Source organism: Temnothorax nylanderi, unplaced genomic scaffold (assembly GCF_030848795.1).
Source record: "Temnothorax nylanderi isolate EJ_2023f unplaced genomic scaffold, tnyl_v1.0 TNYL_tig0001_pilon, whole genome shotgun sequence".
Taxonomy (NCBI): domain Eukaryota; kingdom Metazoa; phylum Arthropoda; class Insecta; order Hymenoptera; family Formicidae; genus Temnothorax; species Temnothorax nylanderi.
In genome coordinates, this window is record NW_027249063.1 from 1,541,524 (window position 1) to 1,561,177 (window position 19,654).

Below are 19,654 nucleotides of genomic sequence, written 5' to 3' on the forward strand. Positions count from 1 at the left end.
AAATATGCAGTAACAAAGATTTATGAAAAGTTTTTTATCATTTGCTAAGCAATTAGTGTATTCTGAGTTCATTTCAACATAACCAAGACAAACCAAACGCCCAGAGACAGATATACGTAGCAATTTAAAATTCAAAAATTGCGACAGATTATAATTGAGACATTTATACGGAATGTTTCAAGATATATCGATTGCAACCAAGTTTAATTAATGTAAGCGAGATATAAATCGCGCGACCTCGAATAAAGATCGTCGCAGGAAAAAATTTACATAAGACCTTCGATCAGCGGTACAAATAAAGTACTTATATAGGTATATGAACTGCAATTTAACTTGCCAATTTAACTTGCCATTGAAAAATATTGAGAGTAATTCTTTTCTTATGAATGATGCGGACTCTAAACACGTGTTTGTATCCGCGTACCAAAATTAATTGTCCCACACATAATCGCACGCATCGTACGCGCCTCGCCGATGATTAATACACGCGTCTAAGTTGTGCGGAATGCCCTCATCGCGCGCGTTGTAACGGCGATTAACGGCGCGACGAGCAGCCTTAATGTATTTACAGAGCTGAAACCCATTAACACGCGTCTGCCAGTTGTTAACGGCATGGCTGGTGTTGGTGCTGCCTCAACAAGGAACGACCTCGCGCTCCGCTTCCGCCCGTGAGAAAGATGCGTCGTTGTTGCAACCAAAAGACGCTGATCGAAACTATGGCCTGTATTCATAGTAAGATCTTATACATATATAAGACCTGACTATATGAACATCGGCCTATGACCTGACTTTTGCTCGAGTCGGCGGAAAAAATTTATATCGATCTGCTTATATTATTGACAAATCTTATGCACTAAAATTAACGGAACTAAAATGACAAAATTATACCTATTATTCGTTATTTCTTTCTTTTGTCATTGAAGTTTGGAGAGTAATCTATGTTAATATGAAGTAAAACAAGTTTCTTTTAGATGCGAACTCTTTTCTTTTTGATAATTGATATAGTTCATTTTCCATATATTATTTAGACTATTACTAGTTTGTATTTTTATCTACTTGTTCAAAAAGGATTTTATTCAACAGTATAACAGACATATAAACTTTTCTTTTTTTAAATCCTTTCAACTCGCAAATATGTATGCACAATATACCACGTTTCGTTATTAAAAGTTTCAGCTGTTTAATCAATACTCGCATAAAGATTATTTTGCAAGACTGACTCATCGGTAATAAATCAAATCAATCATTAATTAATCGCAAAACATGTTTAATAGCTTCTCGATGACTCATGGAAATTATCGTAATGATCACAGTTCATACATATTTCGAAACGGTTACACATCTTGATAGATTTCCCGTCACACAATCATGTATCCAAATGATACGTATATTACTATCGCATGTTAAAATTCGCTTTTCCAAACTTGATAATCTAACTTTAATAAACACGGACAGCTGAGAGTGACTCGGTATAGAGACTATAGAGAGTTGCCACAAACATTTTTAATTATACTCCGAGTAAGTAAATTCGCGACTTTATGACACACGTAGAAATGGAAGTACAAGTTGCAGATAAGGAAGTACATGAAAACTTCAATCCGCATCTCTTCCAAGAGAAAGAGAGAGAAAGAGAAAGAAAGAGAGAGGGAGAGTACGTTGGTCGAGCTTTTCCTTTGAGAGAAGTCTGCCGTCAGGATTACGACTTCATTCAAAATGTATCATCGTGTACGAAACTAAAATTAACGTCGAATCCCGACTCGAAGGGTCGCATTAGGGTTTTCGGCGTCGCAAGAGCGAAACGGTGGAGGATACAGGTGCGCATCGTTCACGGGATCAAAATTAAAACACAATCAAGCTCATCTAGTATTTCTCAGGAGCGTCAGATATCCGATTAATGATGAAACAGCTCGCAATACGTCGGCTATCGCCGCGCAGGTGCACAAGAGCTTGTAATTCACAAACTCCGTCTTTGAGTCCGCGAAATGCCAAATAATCGATTATCGAATTATAGTACTATTACACGTATAGCTTGCGATTTTGCATAGTTTATAGTTCGCGCGTGAGTTTCGATGGTAAACCGATGATAAGTAAATCGGAGTATGCGGTTGCGATTGCATTTCACCTGAATTTCGCTCTCGTGCTTGGATTTTGCAGCGATGATATTTGGAAACGTGACTTAAAGGCGCCGCTCTAAACTTAGACGATGTTCTGTACTCTAAGCGCTAAGAATAACTTCAACGTGTCGCCGTGTAAACAAACAGCGGGTGTCTGATAAACTTTGAGAATTCTACGACACTCGCGCGTTAAATCTTGCAGTTGACTTTGTATCTATGTATATTGCAGCTGCACGTGTCTTATTATAAGTCGCGCGAATCGATTTTTCTCCGGTTGTTGTTCTGTAAAAATATTTGTATCGAGAGCCTTTTTATCTTGTTTTCGATAAAAGTGGTAACCAATGCGACATATTCACCGTAAATTCGACATTTCTAGATAACGACCGAGCGTATAGCTGACCCTTGTGTAAGTAACAAATATTTAAGGACAAAGTAAACACATGTCTGCAGTTGCAGCATTACATTTCATTCCCAGAGGTATGTGAGTGCATGAGTCGAGATTTCATAGCAGTAACTCTCTGGAAAACGACGTAAGCCACTTTTCCTTATGTTAACAACGGGAATAGATTGACAAATAAGAAATTACAAAGCTGCGCTCAAATTGCGCTGGTCGAGCTTTCACGTGCTGTATAATGGAACGTCATAGAAATTGTGTAAATACTCGTCTAACAAAGTATCTAACAAAGTTGGTTGTTAGTTGTTACGTTACATATAGTAACATTTTCATATTTCTATGAAAAAAATATGTAAAATGTATATAATAAGCATATAAAATCCTGAAAATGTTTACATAAAGTGTGAAAATCTATGTCTGATATATTTTCGGAGATTCGTTTATGAGAAACGCAATGGTCACTACTTTATCTGTCATACTTGAAAATAACTGGCAGAAAAATACGCGTTTTAAATCAATATGATTGGCCGAACATCAAACGGATAACGTACCGGCATACGGCATGCGGAATATCGCGGATTGTGCAACCGTGCGATTCGTGCGATTCGAGTCGCGAAAACAAAGATTTGTTTAAACGATGCACACGACATTACAGATGTATGTGAAATCGGAGCACACTACGATACTGACGAGCACGCGAGGCGTTAATGAATAAACTTTGCTGTATTTCAACATGTAATTTACAACGAACGGCTAACCAACTGACAACGCCGTTCTAACAACGGCTGTCTCGCACTGGAAAACCTAAACCCCCTTTTTGTTTACCGCGAATATCCTTAATATTCTTTTATACGGCGGACAAAGCGCAGGATGCAAAATTCACGACACGGAGAATGCAAAAATGCAAAGCGCGGTGTACTCGCGCACCGAGCGCCGAAAAAGCATGCAAATGTATTCGACGAGGATATGGAGATTTGGAAGGAAAAATCCTGGGTCGATTTCATACATATACGCGAAATTAAACTTGCAATTAATGAAATTCGCACGTGTATTCATATCTGGATTTCAAATTTTGCCTGTAACACATAGGTATATCCGCCATATCTCCACGATATAACACACGAATAATAAGTATATGTGAAATAAACTGATTAAGCCATTTAAAAGCGTTCACAAGATACACTTAGCTGCGATTTGTTAATGAAACGTTACGATTGAAACTAGTGAAAAAGGTTATGAGTCAACAATAATGTAACCTAATTCATAGTCTTGTACTTTTCTCACTCGTGCGCTATTCAATGCAAAGTACGCGAGTGCGGAACAATACAACGATCGAGCTCAGTGAAGCGATAATCGTAACCGTTATCTGCGGCTTTCAAGCCGGAAGAGAGGATAATGTCTTTTTGTACTTTTCGTCGCCAGTGGATTACACGTGATTTAAATAGAATATAGTTACGATGCTGCTCCGGTAAATAGTTTGCATCTTTTATTGCATGGACAATTATCTTAAAACGATAGAGATTTAATGCATAAAACTCGTGGATGAAAAATTGATTCATACAATAAAACATGTCTCGTTTTTCAAGAGAATGAAATGCAATCGTCCTAAAAGCATGCAATCAAAACAATAAACCAAAAACTGCGTCTGAGCATGATGTCATGAGTGTGCAAGTTATCTGCAATATGCATTATATATATTATAAATATATATGTATATAATGATGTGTATAATTAAATAGTTATTTATAAGTATTATTTGTCAAAAATATATACCAAAGTTATTTTAATAAAAATATTGAACAACAAAATTGGACAATTTCTTACTAATAAAATAATATAAAATACATTTTTATACTGTACGATTGATATAATTTATCCTCGATCATTTATCAACTGCAGTCACATGTAGCAAGGCATATCGTCACGTTTGCACGTATACTCGGCAAACAACTGATACTACGCGTCATGCGGGCGTTTGTCGATAAATTTTAACAAGATTATATTCCTTATACCGCGCGCAAGTATTCGCGTATACCTATGTGTGAATGTGTATACGGAAGGACCGCAAAATTTGTCGAACCGATCGAGCCCGACGGCGGCGGGCCGAACGATGGACAAACGGGCGCGGAGAGGAGAACCAATTTGTTTTTATCGGTCCTTTGTTTCTCTTTTCGGTTTTGCGCCGTTTTCCCCCGCGCGTTGTTCCGTTCTCGGCGTTTCGTTTACCGCGAAGCCGCTCGTTCACGCAAAGCTCGTTAATTCGAGCGTGACTATCCGTCGGGCGAATCTTCCGCCGCCGATTGTACCACCGAAATGGTCAACTATTAACGAAGAGCGACCGTCTGTTTGTACTCGAGTTCTTCATCATTAAATGCCATCACTGTGTTTAAATTTCATCAACTGCATCAACGAACCGACTAGCGCCCGTCCGTTGCGTCTAAAAAGTACTTAAAATAAAGAGCATTGACTGTTAATTCGATAGTTGTCAATTAAATGATGTTTTGACCGAGTATTGACGTTTTTTAATTGTCCCAACAATATAGCAAAAAATTTTACACACAAATTTGAATAAATTGAAAGAAATTAAACTATTTTCAACGTCAACGCTTGCCTAAGCACTCTAAATTTAATTTCTAGCAAAAATCTCTCGAGATGTTGTAATTCTTTCCGTTAGATATACTTTTTTATTAATTGCTATTATGACGTTTTATAAATATGTAACAATATAGCAAGAGCGAAAGTTCCAAGAAGTTATAGTTCCGATACAAATCCATATTCGCGCAATCCAAAAATATTGAAAGATGCCTCTAACCGTACGCTAGTGATAGCGATTCGTGCGAGATAGTTATCTTAATTGGAAATAGAAGGTACGGATTCTCCAGGCAACGTCTTTTCAGAGCACGTAATTTCTACCGCAGCTTTAGCGTACCGAGCGACCGGTTTGATCACCTGCATCGTCTTTTTCTATCAGCTTTCCCGATGTTTCTTCCATCTTTCCCTATCTCTCCGTTTCCCTCTCTCCATCTCTCTGTTTTATCGTCCGCTCTCCGCGAGAACGCGTACTTGTCCCGTAAGCAGTCGTCTTCCCGCATTTCCGGTTCTAACACTTTACCATCGACCTCCGCGACCCGGATCGCAAGATTAAACGTACGTGCATACGTCCCCTTCTTCTGGCAAAAGGCTACCTTCCTATCCGATGGGACTATCATTCGACAGATCTACTTTACACTTTTATTGGCCATGTACGATAATAAGTTCCCGAGATAGAGCTTCGATTATCCACGCGGTATAACGCCACGATAAATCCTCCGATAATGATAAATATTTCGCAATCTAACCGAGAAAGACGCACCCGCTATGCGCGTGCGAATTCAAAATTATCTCTCCTCATCACCCTCCCGCTCTTGTAATGACAGTAGGGTTAATAGATCCATCTTGCGGGTGACCCAGCTGTGATGAACGAGGGAACGCGTCGTGCGTATGGCTCCCCAAACGTATCGCACGAACGAGCGAGTTGACGACGATCTTGTTCTGGCACACGCGCGAAACATAAAACGCGAATGCCTCGGCAGTGAGTGCACTAGCAGAAACTCAGAAATAACCGCCGTCGCCGCGTTCCAACCGGACTCGCTGCCGACATTTGCGCGCATCGCGCGTCGTTGCGAAAAGGAGAAAGGGAGCAACGCACGAACGTGATCAGCTACCGCTCGTGTCCGACGTGGCAACATTCCTTGTATATCCTGTCCGATAAAAGGAATTTCTTCTCTTAATATTGTTCCTCATCATTCTAACTCTTACGTATCATGCAGCGGAAATAAGAGAAGGAATGCAATCGCAATCCTCTAGTTTTTTAAATTGATGTAAGAAAAAATCGAAGGATAAAGTATTGCCTGTATGAAATTTAAATTGAGTACATATCGTTAACATCGAACGTATACGTAGCTTTTTATAGTACATTCTTTAAAATAAAACCAGAATGCAATATAACTTGAAAAAAGTTGTATGAAATTTCTGCGTAAAAACGCCAGTTATTGGTTAGTACGTCAACATGTCGAATTAACAAATATTTTTTTAAAAATGATATATGTTAAAAATAATACACGGAAAAACATGTCGAAACATTTCAAATGAAAGCTATACGTTTTTACAGATCGATGACATAGTATTTACGAAGTACGTCCAGATTTCGCCTCGTGACGGAATCGACATCGCGGTATCGACGCGAGTTTAGTGACAACGAACGCTAGGTGTCAAGTCTGCAGATTCCACAAGTGCCACCGACGGAGAAGACACGATCCGAAAAGGAGAATTGTGCCATCGAAGGTTAACAATGCCACGTTCCGCAGCCACGACGAGCTACAATGTGGCATTCTTTCGCATCACTCTCATGACGGCCCATTGTACAGACGGACTATTGTTTCTCACGTCATCGCGTGCATTCGCGGCGCGAACGCGGGAGCGACATAAGATACGAAAAGGCAAGAGGACGAGAAGCCGAATACAACCGGGATCATACGCGTACCAGTTAGAAACAGAAGAGTTACGTCAGGCCTATTCACTAAAAATATCTTTGAGTATTCGCATATTTGGAAAGAGAGAATAGAATCGAGAGTAAAGTCAGTTGATGAAACTAAATAAACAAATATGTAAGAAAATGTGTCAATAAGATATGCGAAAAAATATAAATGATTATATAGAATTATAAAAATGACAGAATAATTATACACATACATAATTACGCGAGGTGGAAAATTCCAGATATTAGAGGTTACTCAAAAAAGAATTATAGAATGTAATTCCATGTATGTAATACATGTCCCATATTACATAGACCACGCTTAAGCCTTAAGTTTTCAAATATAAAATTATAATTATATAAAAAGAAGTTCAAAGTTATTGCTATTGAGCAAAGTTTTACAGCCGAGAAATAAATTCTTCGCTGGAGTCGTTTCAATTTAACGTAAGAAAGTACGATCATCCCGTCTTACATTAAAGATAAATCTTATAGAAAAGGAAAGAGAGGAAGAGCGAAGAAAAAAAACTTCGAAACTTGATCGAGTCGCTCACTCGCTCGCTCGTCAGACGCTGTTTAAAAGCAGCCGCAGTCTTTTGCATTCTTTTCGAACGGTTGAAGCACTGACACTTACCGCACTGAACCGACTTCCTGAAGTACAACTTCTCGGGAATGCGCAAGAACGTGCCGCGTCATAAAAACCAAGTCTGTCATCGAGCCACACGATACAATACGTTGAATTATTTTACCATCAAAGTTACCAAACATAGCTAAGTTCTCATTAATTTATTTTTCCAGGAACACTAAATAAAAGTTTCTATATTGCAACTTGAATATAAAATCAATCGATATTGTATTTTTTCGTGGAAAATATTACTTAATAATTTAACGACAAACGTGAAAACAAATCCAGTATTTTAATTTTTCGGGGCACAAATAAAACTGCACTTCCCTAAAAAACGTTGTATCGAAAATATTGGAAAAAATATTCCAATGCTTTATATCTTTTCGAATTAAATAAAACTACACCGGAATCGCTAATTCGTAGCGTTTTCGCACGAGTTTTATATTTGCAAAATTAGTAAGCACCAATGTCACGTGTTTGTGTTTTTAATTCATACTATTTTAAATCAGATAAAAGTTACTCTGCCCCCGATGAACATTGTCGCACCAAAAAAATAAATCAATTTATCTATTATAATTTCCATTGAAAACAAAATAGCGTATTGCCTGGTACGATATAACCATCGAATATCGAAGTATAAGCAACATACGTGTAGTAAACGTAAAATCGTATGAAAATTGATAATCAATTGTCGTGTATTAGGGAAAACATTGTCAGCGATATATACGCACGATACAGAATTGTGAAACATTCGTGTACCGGAGCGGATCGTAAAATGTCACACGGACGAAGTATGTCGTAATGCGATGCGTCAAGTTAACTCGTGAAGAAATGTTAACTGGTTAAATGAGATAAAAAGAGAACAGGAATAATAAAGAGAAATAGAGGAACAAGGACGAATAGGAAGAGTGAAAGAGAAGAGGAAAAAAACACATTGCCAATGCTGCGAGCGTCAGAGGCATATAATTCACGCGCGCCGATGTTTGTACCGGTTCCCGTCTAGGATCATTGAAGCTTTTACGCGCATTTTACACATAGTCGTAAAATGCGGAGGTTGTACGACTAGATCGTTATGAAGGCGATTATATCGTGCGCGCGCATCCCGGTAAACAGGCTTGCGCTAAATGTATTTATTTGGTGACGAAGGTGAAGCATGCGCGTTTTACTAATGTGCAGACAAGTTTTTGGCTCGGTAAATCGCAAAAATCGTGGAAAACAATCAGCGCGACTTGCCGAATGGCGCCAGAATCCAATCTGGGATATTGCATATAGTGCCTCGAAAAGGAGAAAATTTTAATTCACGGCATATCTGTCTATGACAGAATCGAGTACCGGGCACGAACGTTATATAAATATTGAATTTCGATGTATATCGACAACCTGTTTGGATGTGATCCTCCAATGCTGTCATTCGTACAAATACTTTAGTATGAAAATTATAACGTTATAGACTTCGCACAACAAAGTCGCACTTATTTTTTCAAATAATAATTAGCTCTCTCTCTTTCTCTTTCTCTCTCTCTTCCGCACCGATAAATCTCGTGATCTTTATTTTACGACGTCTGCCGCAATTAACTTTCAAATTCTTTTATTTAAGAATATACTTGATGAAATATTTAATGAAATATCAGAGTTTCGTTAGGATTTAGAACTTATCACAAGATACGAAATATGAAAAATGCAGAAGAGGTAAGATAAATGTACCAATGCCGGGACACTTAAGACCTATGTCTGAACACCTTTATCATTTTAGTTTTTAAATAAGTATAGATAACGCGAATTAAAATCAAAGATAAAAATATAATACAAGAAAAATATGTTAACATTATAACTTATTTAACTAAAATGATAAAAATGTCCAGACATAGGTACGTGTCCAGGAATTGGTACATTTACCTTAAGTGGCGAGATATTAGATTTTTTTACAATTTATAAAAGAAGTAAAACATTGAAAAATCGTATAAAAACAGAATTATTACGAATAAATATTCTTGTCGCGACGAATCCGCAGTATCAGTAGCGGCGGGGGAAACGCGCGTTGGCGTATCTTCCGCAGCCACAGAACTGTCTCTCAGGCTGAGTAATAACTTCCGCGATGTTAAATTCGATAGCAGCTGCATTGCTGCATGCTTTGCGCATTTAAAACAATCGCGTGCAATTACGAACCTTTTTACTGCGACGTGTCGATATCGAGAAAAAATTTTGCCATGAGAAAACCTCGTATCGCGACAGGGTATAGACCGATAAGCTCAATCACGGATTTATACTATATTAGAATTAATGACGTTTATGGTAGTTTTACTGATGAAATAAATGCATGTATATACACGCTAGCCAAAAATATTTCACCATTATACTGTCTAGACATAAACGTTAAAAACCGAAGAGAAATAATGGTCGATATTTCAATTTTTCATGTACAAATGAGATATGAGCTGGTGAGTTTTCACAGGAAAAAATCATTAAAAATCTCATATTGCCAGATAAAAAAAAATATAGCACATGAAGTCTACATAGAGAATAATATAGAGAATAATATAAATATAATATAATAGATATATAATATGTAAATATATAATATAATGGAGAATAATATAAAGAATATATCGCTCAATTGCTACAATAATGACATAATTGAAAAAACAGTTTTCCAGAAAAGAGTTCGAATGTTTTAAATCATTGAAATTTTATAATATTATTTTTAAATATGATTTTGATGTAATAACCGATTGTGGAGAAATAAAAATATTAGCCCTTCAATCAGTGTATTAAATTCTCACCGTTCTTTTGCAAATAATTCAAAAATGACAATTTTTTAATTACATCGTTGTTGTAACAAATGAGCGACATACCTATATACATAAGGAGAGGGAGAATATATGGAATTATTTAAAATTATTATACTAATTTTTGAGTATGTATAAATATAGTAATCTCACCATAGTACGTAATACTTGTAGAGTGTGAGAGTCCTTTAAAAAAGAAATTACAAATCGGCTCTACGTATAGAACGTATGTAGATAGCGACAGGATGCCTGGGCATACACAGCATCAGGCCGCTTTGTCATGCGTAGAGATATAACTGATGTCGAAACAGTTTGATGGACGAGATCGCGTAAAGTTCAAAATACAAAAAACTCGGGACGAAGCACCTGTCAAATCGCATTATCGGACACTGTCGACACGTGCATTGGCGCCATATGCCTCGCATGATCACGCGGTTACGCGAAATATCGATGCGCGACGTCGTGTATTGTTTATTCTTCCTTTCCCTCGTTTTTACGTGCTTTTTCCAGCGATGATAAGCGGCTCGGTCAAACGATCGTACGAGTAATTAATGACAAACGCCTCGCGCGCCAGCGGTTTTCCGTTGGAAAAGCTCGGAGACATTCAATTAGGCAACTCGCCAATCGCAAACCGAGCGGGAGCGAGTCAAACGTACGAGTGCCAAGCGATCGATCAAAATTTTCTTGCGATAAACGTCCCCTTACTCGTTCGTAATCGGGAGAGCTACGACTCTGCTGCAATATGCAAATTATACGAAGGCCACACGCAAGAAAGATATTTATCAATATTTTACTTTTTCTTGCATTTCCACACACATATTACAGTATAACAAACAAATTAATCAAGTTTGTGCATTGCGTCTGTTATTTTATCAATATTTAAGTTCTCTTGAAAAACCTTTTTTGGCATTAAATTTATATAATTATAAAAGTAACTGGAAATAGGTGATATCAATGAATATTTACGCATACGCGTAAAAATCATTGTTCAATGACACTAACTTTAATAAAAAGTAATTTTGGAATCAATTATGTTCCTTATCAATTATCATTTTAAACAACTATTTCAGACTCATGATAAATTATGTACCTCGAAAATTAATAAAAATAAGTTAAGATACACGCGGATTTTTCAATTTAACAATTGATAATATTCAATTAATATCGCGAATCAAGAAGCGGACGTTTCATCTAATTGGCCAAAGAATTGACGGACGAAAGAAATTCGATGCCGGCAAGTCGTCCCGATAAACGGTTCAAATCGATGCCGCTTGAGGGCAACGTTACCAAATAAAGGGTTAAATGGATCACGACATCGTATTTTCTCGTGGCGGCGGAACCTGAAAAAGCGCTTGCGATATACTGTTACCACACCGGCGCGCGGCGCGTGGCGCGGTAGAAAGGGAGAAAAAAAAACGCACTCTACTGCCTCAGATATTGAATGGGGAACGAGTGCCGTCCCTCTTACGCCGGCCGGCTCCAGAGTAAGGTCATTGCACACTCGTAAACAAACAGGACGCGGAGCGGCGTCTATAGCGAATACCCGTGCGCGTCACTGAACGTACACGCCGATCTAATGCGGCCTTGGGCTTCCCCGGAGCGGAGCGAGATTTTGATGTCTGCCTTTTAAATTCCGGGAATACATCGTGCGCGCACCTCACGATCGATCATCCGACGAACTCTGCAAATTCCCAACGAGATGTTACGTGTACGACCACGTCGAACTTTACGGCAAATTCCTCGGTTCTAATTTGAAGTATACCTACTCTCTCCTCAACCAGAATATCAGGGACATCGGTGCTGTCGATGTTAAAAGCGAGCGTAAAAAATTCTTGGCTTCAAAAATAGAGAGAAATAACAAAAACTATGTTGCTCAAAAGGTAATTTTAAGCTTGCTTTACCTCGAGAAATTTTAATTTGACAGTTAATTATTATCATAAAGATATCATTAAGAAGACATAAATCGTGACTCAATATTTGACGTTTTGAATTAAATCGATTCACAAAAAAGTTCGTCATTTAATGCGATTGGCGTATTATATGTACGACGGTTTATGATACGTGCATCTCAAACGTTAAATTCGTTAAATAAATCTCCAAATAAATACACACTTAAACTAAAAAGTAAAAAAACTTGAAAGAATAAACAGTTATATGTTAAAAGAAAATCTTCTCCATAACGGATTTTAAAAAATTAGAAACATTAAAACGGTGAATCATGCGACGATAAGATAGTTATAAATTATTATTCGTACTAGCTATAATTACATAAATGGAAGAACCATTAGTTACCATTCGGTATCCGATTTCGAACTCGATACACTAATAAATAAGTCTATAGTAAACTGGCCGCTGATATTCTGTGAGCGTATCACAAGTCCGTAACGTACACAGCACAATCGGGTCTTTAAACCCGATTGACATACATTTAAAGCGCTTCTCAGTCCATAATACATTCCCTTTAACGATTACACGTTGAATCGAAAGATTAAATGACGCGACTCCGAAATCCGATATACTATGAGCATTTACGAAAGTTAATTTAAAAAAAAATTACGTAACTCGAATTTGGGAGCGCAGGTCGCTTAAATTTCTCACGCAAATGAGAGATAATTCCACATCCATTACGTATTCATAATTGTTTCACAAAAATCTAGGAACGCTATGTTGAGAATAACAATCGCGATTGATATATGAAACATACTTATATCATATCACTCGACCTATTTTATTATGATCCCGATAGACACGATGTAACGCGAGATTTATCGCGCCGTTAAAGTCTTTGCGCCGGAAGAGCCCGGCGATCGTTCTTGCGCGTTATCGCAATTTCTCGTTCGCAGGTTTTCGCATCTTGACAAATGTCACGCTCGCGCGAAGGACGGCGAAGGATCGCGCGGGAGGGACGGGGTCAACGTACCCGTTTCCATCGCGATGTCGCAAATCTTACGGGCCGGCGCGTTCGCGCGGTGCGACAATTTCCGTTTTTCCGCGTACGCGAACGCTTCTCTGAAACGCGCGGCGGGCAGCGCAGGCAAGCATTCGACACCGGCCGCGACGAGAAGGTCAAAGGTCACTAACCACGATTCGTAAACGAAGCTAAACGGCGGCGGCGGCGGCGGCGCCGCGGCGGTCGGCTTGCTCGAAACGCGCTCGGTAGGGAATGAATGAATGAACGGGAGGAAGGGATGGAGACAGTATATACCTACCGAACCCTCCTCTGCTTTTGTCCCCTTAAAGAGGTAATAAATAGAAACATTCGACAAACTGTCAAACAGCGAAAGCCGGTTTGGGGAGCGCCGGTATTCTACACCGCATTAGTAACTTTTGTCGGCACGTGGCACCGTATTGTTACACGGCACCCTAATTCGGCTCTAGATTATCCCGTCTCGGCTCGTATCGACTTCCTTAACGTTGCGCGTGCAAGAAAAGTTCTAAATTATCTCGTAAATTATCTCCTTCATCTCTCCGAGGAGAAAAACTCGAAAAGGTCGAATTTGTCGCTCGAGAGTTAATTAGAAACATCGTTTGCGATAACAAGGAGAAATATGAGACGCCGTTTTACGTATATTTAACACGTACAAAATTATTATCTTATCTATACAGGTTTACGTCTCGCGATATCTTTTAACAGTCTTAAAGACTCCGACGAAAATCGATAGGGGGGGGGGGGGATAAGGCAGCGCGGTTCCTGCCGTTCGATCGATTCGCGATAACGGGTTGAATGAGCCGCGGTGTGTCCATACCTGTTGCCAGTGATCCTCGAGCGACGGCTGGGCCGAGAAGTATCCGGTGTCGTGTATGTCCTGCAGCTCTCGAAATATATTGCCGCTCGGTAGGAGCGTATCCATGGCTACGCGCGGCTGCGAAAGTCCTCCGCTTCGGCCTCCTTCTCCAAGCAGCAGGTGCCACACACACGGAAACGTAGCGGCGGCGGCGGTGGCGGCGGCGAGCGCGCGTAAGCGTAATCTCAAACTGAACCGAATCGAGAACTGACCGAGAACGAGAACGATGTACTGACCGGCACGGGGACACAACTCGCGTCACTCGCGCGACGAGATACTACGAACTCGATTCACTGAACGCGTCCCGGACGCACGCACGCACGTAAACGTAGTAGCGAGTAGCGGCGAGCGCACGTGCGTATCATCGGGGAAGAGGCGCGAGAGCCCTCCCCACCACCGTAGAGGACGCGAGAGAATGCCGGCGGCGAGCGACGAGCGACGAGCGGAGACAGACCCCGACGGAGCGCGCGTCGCCGCGAGGTTCCTGGGACGGTTATGGAGTCGCGTGAAATTCTCCGCCGCCACACTTCCCGATAACGGCTCCCGATACCCGCCGGTGTCCGCGGACGCGCGCACTTCTCTCTCTCTCTCTCTTTCTTTCTCTCTATCTCCTCTCTCTCTCTCTTTCACCCTTTCCTCTTCTCTGTACCTCTCGCGCGACGACCGAGGAAGAACTGTACCCGCCGCGTCGTCCCTGCCGCTTGTTATCGTAGCCGGACGCCGCTAACTGCCGCGCGGCGAGAAAACGCGAAAACGACCGAGGGGTAGGGGGAGGGGAAAAAATCTCACTGCGAACAAGGCATCACTCGTGCGGCTCGACGCTCTGTCTGCTGGCGTCGCGTGCACGTCTCACCTGCGACAGTATTCATCACACGCGGGGAGGGAACGCGGAGGGGGGAAGACACGCGGAGCAAACGTCAAAATGCCGGCCTGGAGTCGTCCGTGGCTGACTGCCGGGTTTCCCGGGGCCTCCCTCTCTCTCTCTCTCGATCTTACTCCCTTGCTTCTTACTTCACTTTAGACATCCATCCGCGTCCGCGCGCGCGGTATCTCGCTGCGCGTTTAACTTCCGACGACGAAAACTCGCGCATTCACTATTAAAACGGCGAAAACACACACGCGCCGGGCCGTCCGTCCCTCTCTATATCTCCCGGCTGCCGTTCCGCGTATCGTACTCGTCGCGTAGCCGGCTTTTATCTGTCGCGCGCGCGCCGAGATCTCTCGACGCCGGTTCTCGCGTTCTCGCCAACTTCTCACCGCGTACACCCGATGAGATCTCCGCGATACTGCGCGTATTGCGATTCTCGCCCGCGCGTCACCCGGGGGGGGTTGGAGGAAACGCAGGGGGGGGTAAAACACCTTTGAACGAGATACTCGACACTCCGTGATAGGGACCCGGCGAATATCCCCGACCGCTAAACACGCACAGACTCTTCCGCGCGAGTGTCGAAGAGTAACTGACGTTCCTCACCGTAACTGCCTGCGCGAGGAGGCCCGAGCACGGCCGAACGTTGCCGAGCGCGCGCGAGCCGCCGGCGAGTCGTACCACTGTAAACGGCCGTGCGACGCCGCGGCAGCACTGATCGGTGACGTCGCGACGCCGCGGCCGGGTATGCGCGTGTGCGTTTGTGTGTGCGCGAGCAAATGAGGTAGGTACCGACGCGAACGAAAAAAAAAGGCAAATTCGTTTGAAAGGAATTTACATCGACGACGATTTGCTGCGCTACGTCGTATACATTCACCGACACCTCCGCGTCAGGTTGGTACTCCTACCAGACAAAATTAGAGTAAAGTATGTATCGAAATTAAGTGCTATTTAGGGGTTAATTCAGTGCTCTGTTTCTGCAGACCTTAGTGCTCAAGCTGTTTAACGGACACTTCCGTTTGAAAGAAGGGGGTGCTAAATTCGTACCGAGCCAACATCCCTGATTTTGAATACGTATATACGAAAGTAAAAAAGTAGATACCACGAAATCCATCGACGTTCTCAACTTTCGACGGTGTCGACGAGGAAGGGAACGGATCTGAAGTAAGGTACGTACGTATGCGAAAATGATTTATTTGTTTCAAACTACCTTAGGTATGCATACGAATGCGATTTATAAACATGTTTATTTCAATCTGCCGATCAAAATATCAAAATACATGCATTTCCGAAAATAAACGAGCGCTCGCAGACAATTCATTTTCGTCATTACATAAATGAAATAATCAATGTCACATAAATTTCCAAAGGCTCTTCTTTTACATTGTGCGCATTTTCACACATACGCGTGAAAATGTATATTAATTTCCAATACATTTTAAAATAATTTAATTCTTCATATATGCAGAAAATAGAAATATTTCACAATGTTACGATAATTGTATAATTCTGGAAATATTATCGCGGAATTTTTTTTATTTCGCGGGATATAACCTGAGAGTATTTACGTAACTAAAAAATGCGCAAAATAAATTCTTTGCTAGTTGATGGTTTCTTTACATTACAATTCTCTCAGCAGCGAGGAAAATTTTCCATAATTTGCGCTTTAATTGCACAATTCTGCAAATGATTGTATGAATCGGACATCATTTCAATCGCAGCATTATAGCTATTATCTTCGCAAGCCGATTCATTCGAATTACGCATATAGGCAATGCGCTTCGGATTTCCCATTCAAGCGACAGTACAGTAAAGGTCGCCTATAACTTATGCATCTATCTTACTTTCACAACGTGGCCAATGTGGATCGACCATTCAGGTTTCTAGTTGCAATTTTGCGCGCGAAAGGTTTGCAAGCCGTTTCATGTATTGAAGACAAATCTGATCAAAAAAAGTATTAAAACCGGATTAAAAAAGCTATCAAAAAAATGCTTTGCGGTATAAAGACGTGAACTGATTTTTTAGTGTTTTGATATCTATATTATTCTTTTCGTAACCAATTAATGCATTATTGAATTAATAGCGTAATTTCACGATAACTTCAGATGCAGTTATAAGAAATAAATGAGAGTATGTTTGATATTTGTTCTATGTATCTGGCACATGCTTTATCTTTTGCAGCTCTTTCTTATTACGTGATACACATCTTTAATGCAACGTGTATATGAAAAAGAAGCTTAAAATTATATTTCACGAGCAGTAATCTCGCGAGCTTGTCTTTAAGCCGACCTAACCGAAAGTCGAAGGTTTACGTTTGCATAACGTTTAGATTTAACAGAGAGAAACGGGCTGCTCGTTCAGCGAATCGACTACGAGAAATGCACAAGCACGGAGCACACGAACGCGAATTATTTGCAAATGAATAATCGCTCGTGAGTCAACCGAGAGAACCGAGAAAGAGGAAGAGAGGGAGAGAGAGAGAGAGAAACGAACGCCTTGTGTCGCCGTAAATGATTCATAGATTCTGCGTGTTCGTTAAAGCCTTTCTGTAGACGCTGGTACAGCACGCGGGAATGCCAGATTAGATACGTAAGCAGCGTTTATGGCGAATGGAATTAGAAGACTAACCGCGCTTATCGGGCGCTCGTACCTCGTTTCCGTTCGAGCTATCGCCGTTCAACTATCGCCGCGTCGGAGGCTGGCCGCGTGACTCAAAAAGTATTTTTTTAATCGGTTATTGTGTGTGCATTCGAATCGCTCTGTTTGCGCGTCTGATGTTTCTCCCGCGCGTTGCACAAAGCGCGCATTGTATAGGCGCCGTTATTATATCGGAGCGTAGTATATCGAAAGAGTTTCGGTGTCGTATTGAATAATGGCTTGGAATCGATAGCGCCGACTCTCTCGATCAATAATACTGCCGATATTCTTGGAAATTGCATTTTTTTCGAGCTTTTAAACGATAGTTCCTCTGAAACTAACTCGATCGCGGAAGATATACACATTTGAAGTAAGTTACCGTGTTATACTTTTATCACTGGTTCGTTTTTGTAATTAGAGAGCGCATTTTATACATCCCAAATAACTCGGAGGAGACAAAGCTCCTTCTCGGAACATTTACCTTGAAAGTTATTTTGCGTCCGCGAGTACTGCAGATATTATCTGCTTTACGAAATTGCGAGCGGAATGTATAGCACTGCGTCGGAACCTGACCTCGCGCAACCTCTCAACTTCGGCATCGTTTTCCGGATATATTCCTTCGCTCAGTGGGTTAAGACGCCCGGTACCATAAACATGGCGGTCGCAGTTGGACCCAAGCCCAGCTCTCGAAAAGCTTTCTTGTAGCGGGATACAGTAGCACGTCGATTTTCGCCGCGGAACGAGTCGACAGGATGTTTGTTAGACACAAAATGACTCTCTCTCTTTCTTTCTCTCTCTCACGCGCGGCGCATGTCCCGATAAAACGATCGACCGGGGTATCCGAGGCCATTAACATATTAATTCAATTATTCAGTTTAGAACGATATATTACGCTGATCGATGTTTGTAAACCGTATTGCGTTTCTAGCATGAAACGTTGCGAGCATACGCAAATAATTTAGCGGGATATGGAACGACGAATTTCAACTCTCCACTGATCCGAGTTTAAGTGGGAAATAAAGCGATATGATAATGCCCTGATATACAAAATATTGCGGAAATGCAGCAACTGGCATAGAAAAATCGTTTCTTTTTAATATAATTCAGAGTTTCATTACAAACATTATATAAATTAATTACGAAATTAGCATAGTATATTCTTTATGGCTGATAATGTGTTTCTGTGTGTCCCAATTATTACTCTACATAATTAAATAATAACGTTATTGATTCAGCCTAATTAAATAAATATTTTCTTATAAAATTTGTAATTACAAAGCATAGAAAATGGTATTTGAGAGTAGCTTTTAGACTTTTAGAAATTCGTGCGATTTTGAAGGAAACCTACAGAATTACAAAACATTTCGTTGAACGAGACTTAACGAGACTTATGTCGCCTGTAGTTTTCCTGTAACATAAGTTTCCTTGTCTCTATCATTATCTGCATACCGCAAACCAAGGTTAATAACAGCCACGTCGCTGATATTTGGCGCACGTTTCCTTCATACGCTACGCCGGTAGTTTCGACGATCCGCGTCTTACAGAGCGTAAGAAACGCGCTGAGAATGACGTAATCCCGATTACATAATGCCACGGCAAACGTTCGCGCGTAGTACCAACTATTCGTGTCAACTATTATTCTTCGAACGACCCTCGGCGTAACGTCGTTGTCCGCGTTGCACATTCGCACATCCTTGGAACTGGAATTTATGGGACGAGGTCGCGCATAGGTGCCCGTCGTAGCATTTAGGATTTTGTTCGACGTCGCGTCCACAACTTTGCGAAACGGTATAGGCGACATTAATGGCGAGCGGAGCGTATTGACGGCACTCGCGTCTCTCGCGTTCCCGGAAGTGACGGCGATTATTATTATTAACGAGAAGATCTCTCAACGAGAAGATCCTTAATCTCGTAATCCTATCGCGCGCGCCAGAT

At 41.0% G+C, this 19,654-nt stretch overlaps 1 protein-coding gene and 1 long non-coding RNA gene across 3 annotated transcripts in view; one reads left to right on the forward strand and one right to left on the reverse strand.

Moving 5' to 3' along the window:
- The window catches only part of LOC139772120 (Krueppel-like factor 6), a 320,096-nt gene extending 304,480 nt beyond the window's left edge, over positions 1-15,616 (reverse strand). Inside the window, exon 1 of one of the 2 annotated variants that reach the window (XM_071705660.1) lies at positions 14,179-15,616. In XM_071705660.1, the coding sequence (XP_071561761.1) occupies positions 14,179-14,283 (105 nt within the window). In that variant the 5' untranslated portion in view covers positions 14,284-15,616. The remainder of the gene's footprint in view (positions 1-14,178) is intronic. The other variant, XM_071705572.1, reaches the window with a different exon arrangement.
- A 236-nt stretch (positions 15,617-15,852) lies between these two features.
- The window catches only part of LOC139772231 (uncharacterized), a 60,341-nt gene continuing 56,539 nt past the window's right edge, over positions 15,853-19,654 (forward strand). The window contains exons 1-2 of the long non-coding RNA XR_011718092.1: positions 15,853-15,976; positions 16,066-16,251. This is a non-coding gene — a long non-coding RNA (uncharacterized lncRNA). The remainder of the gene's footprint in view (positions 15,977-16,065; positions 16,252-19,654) is intronic.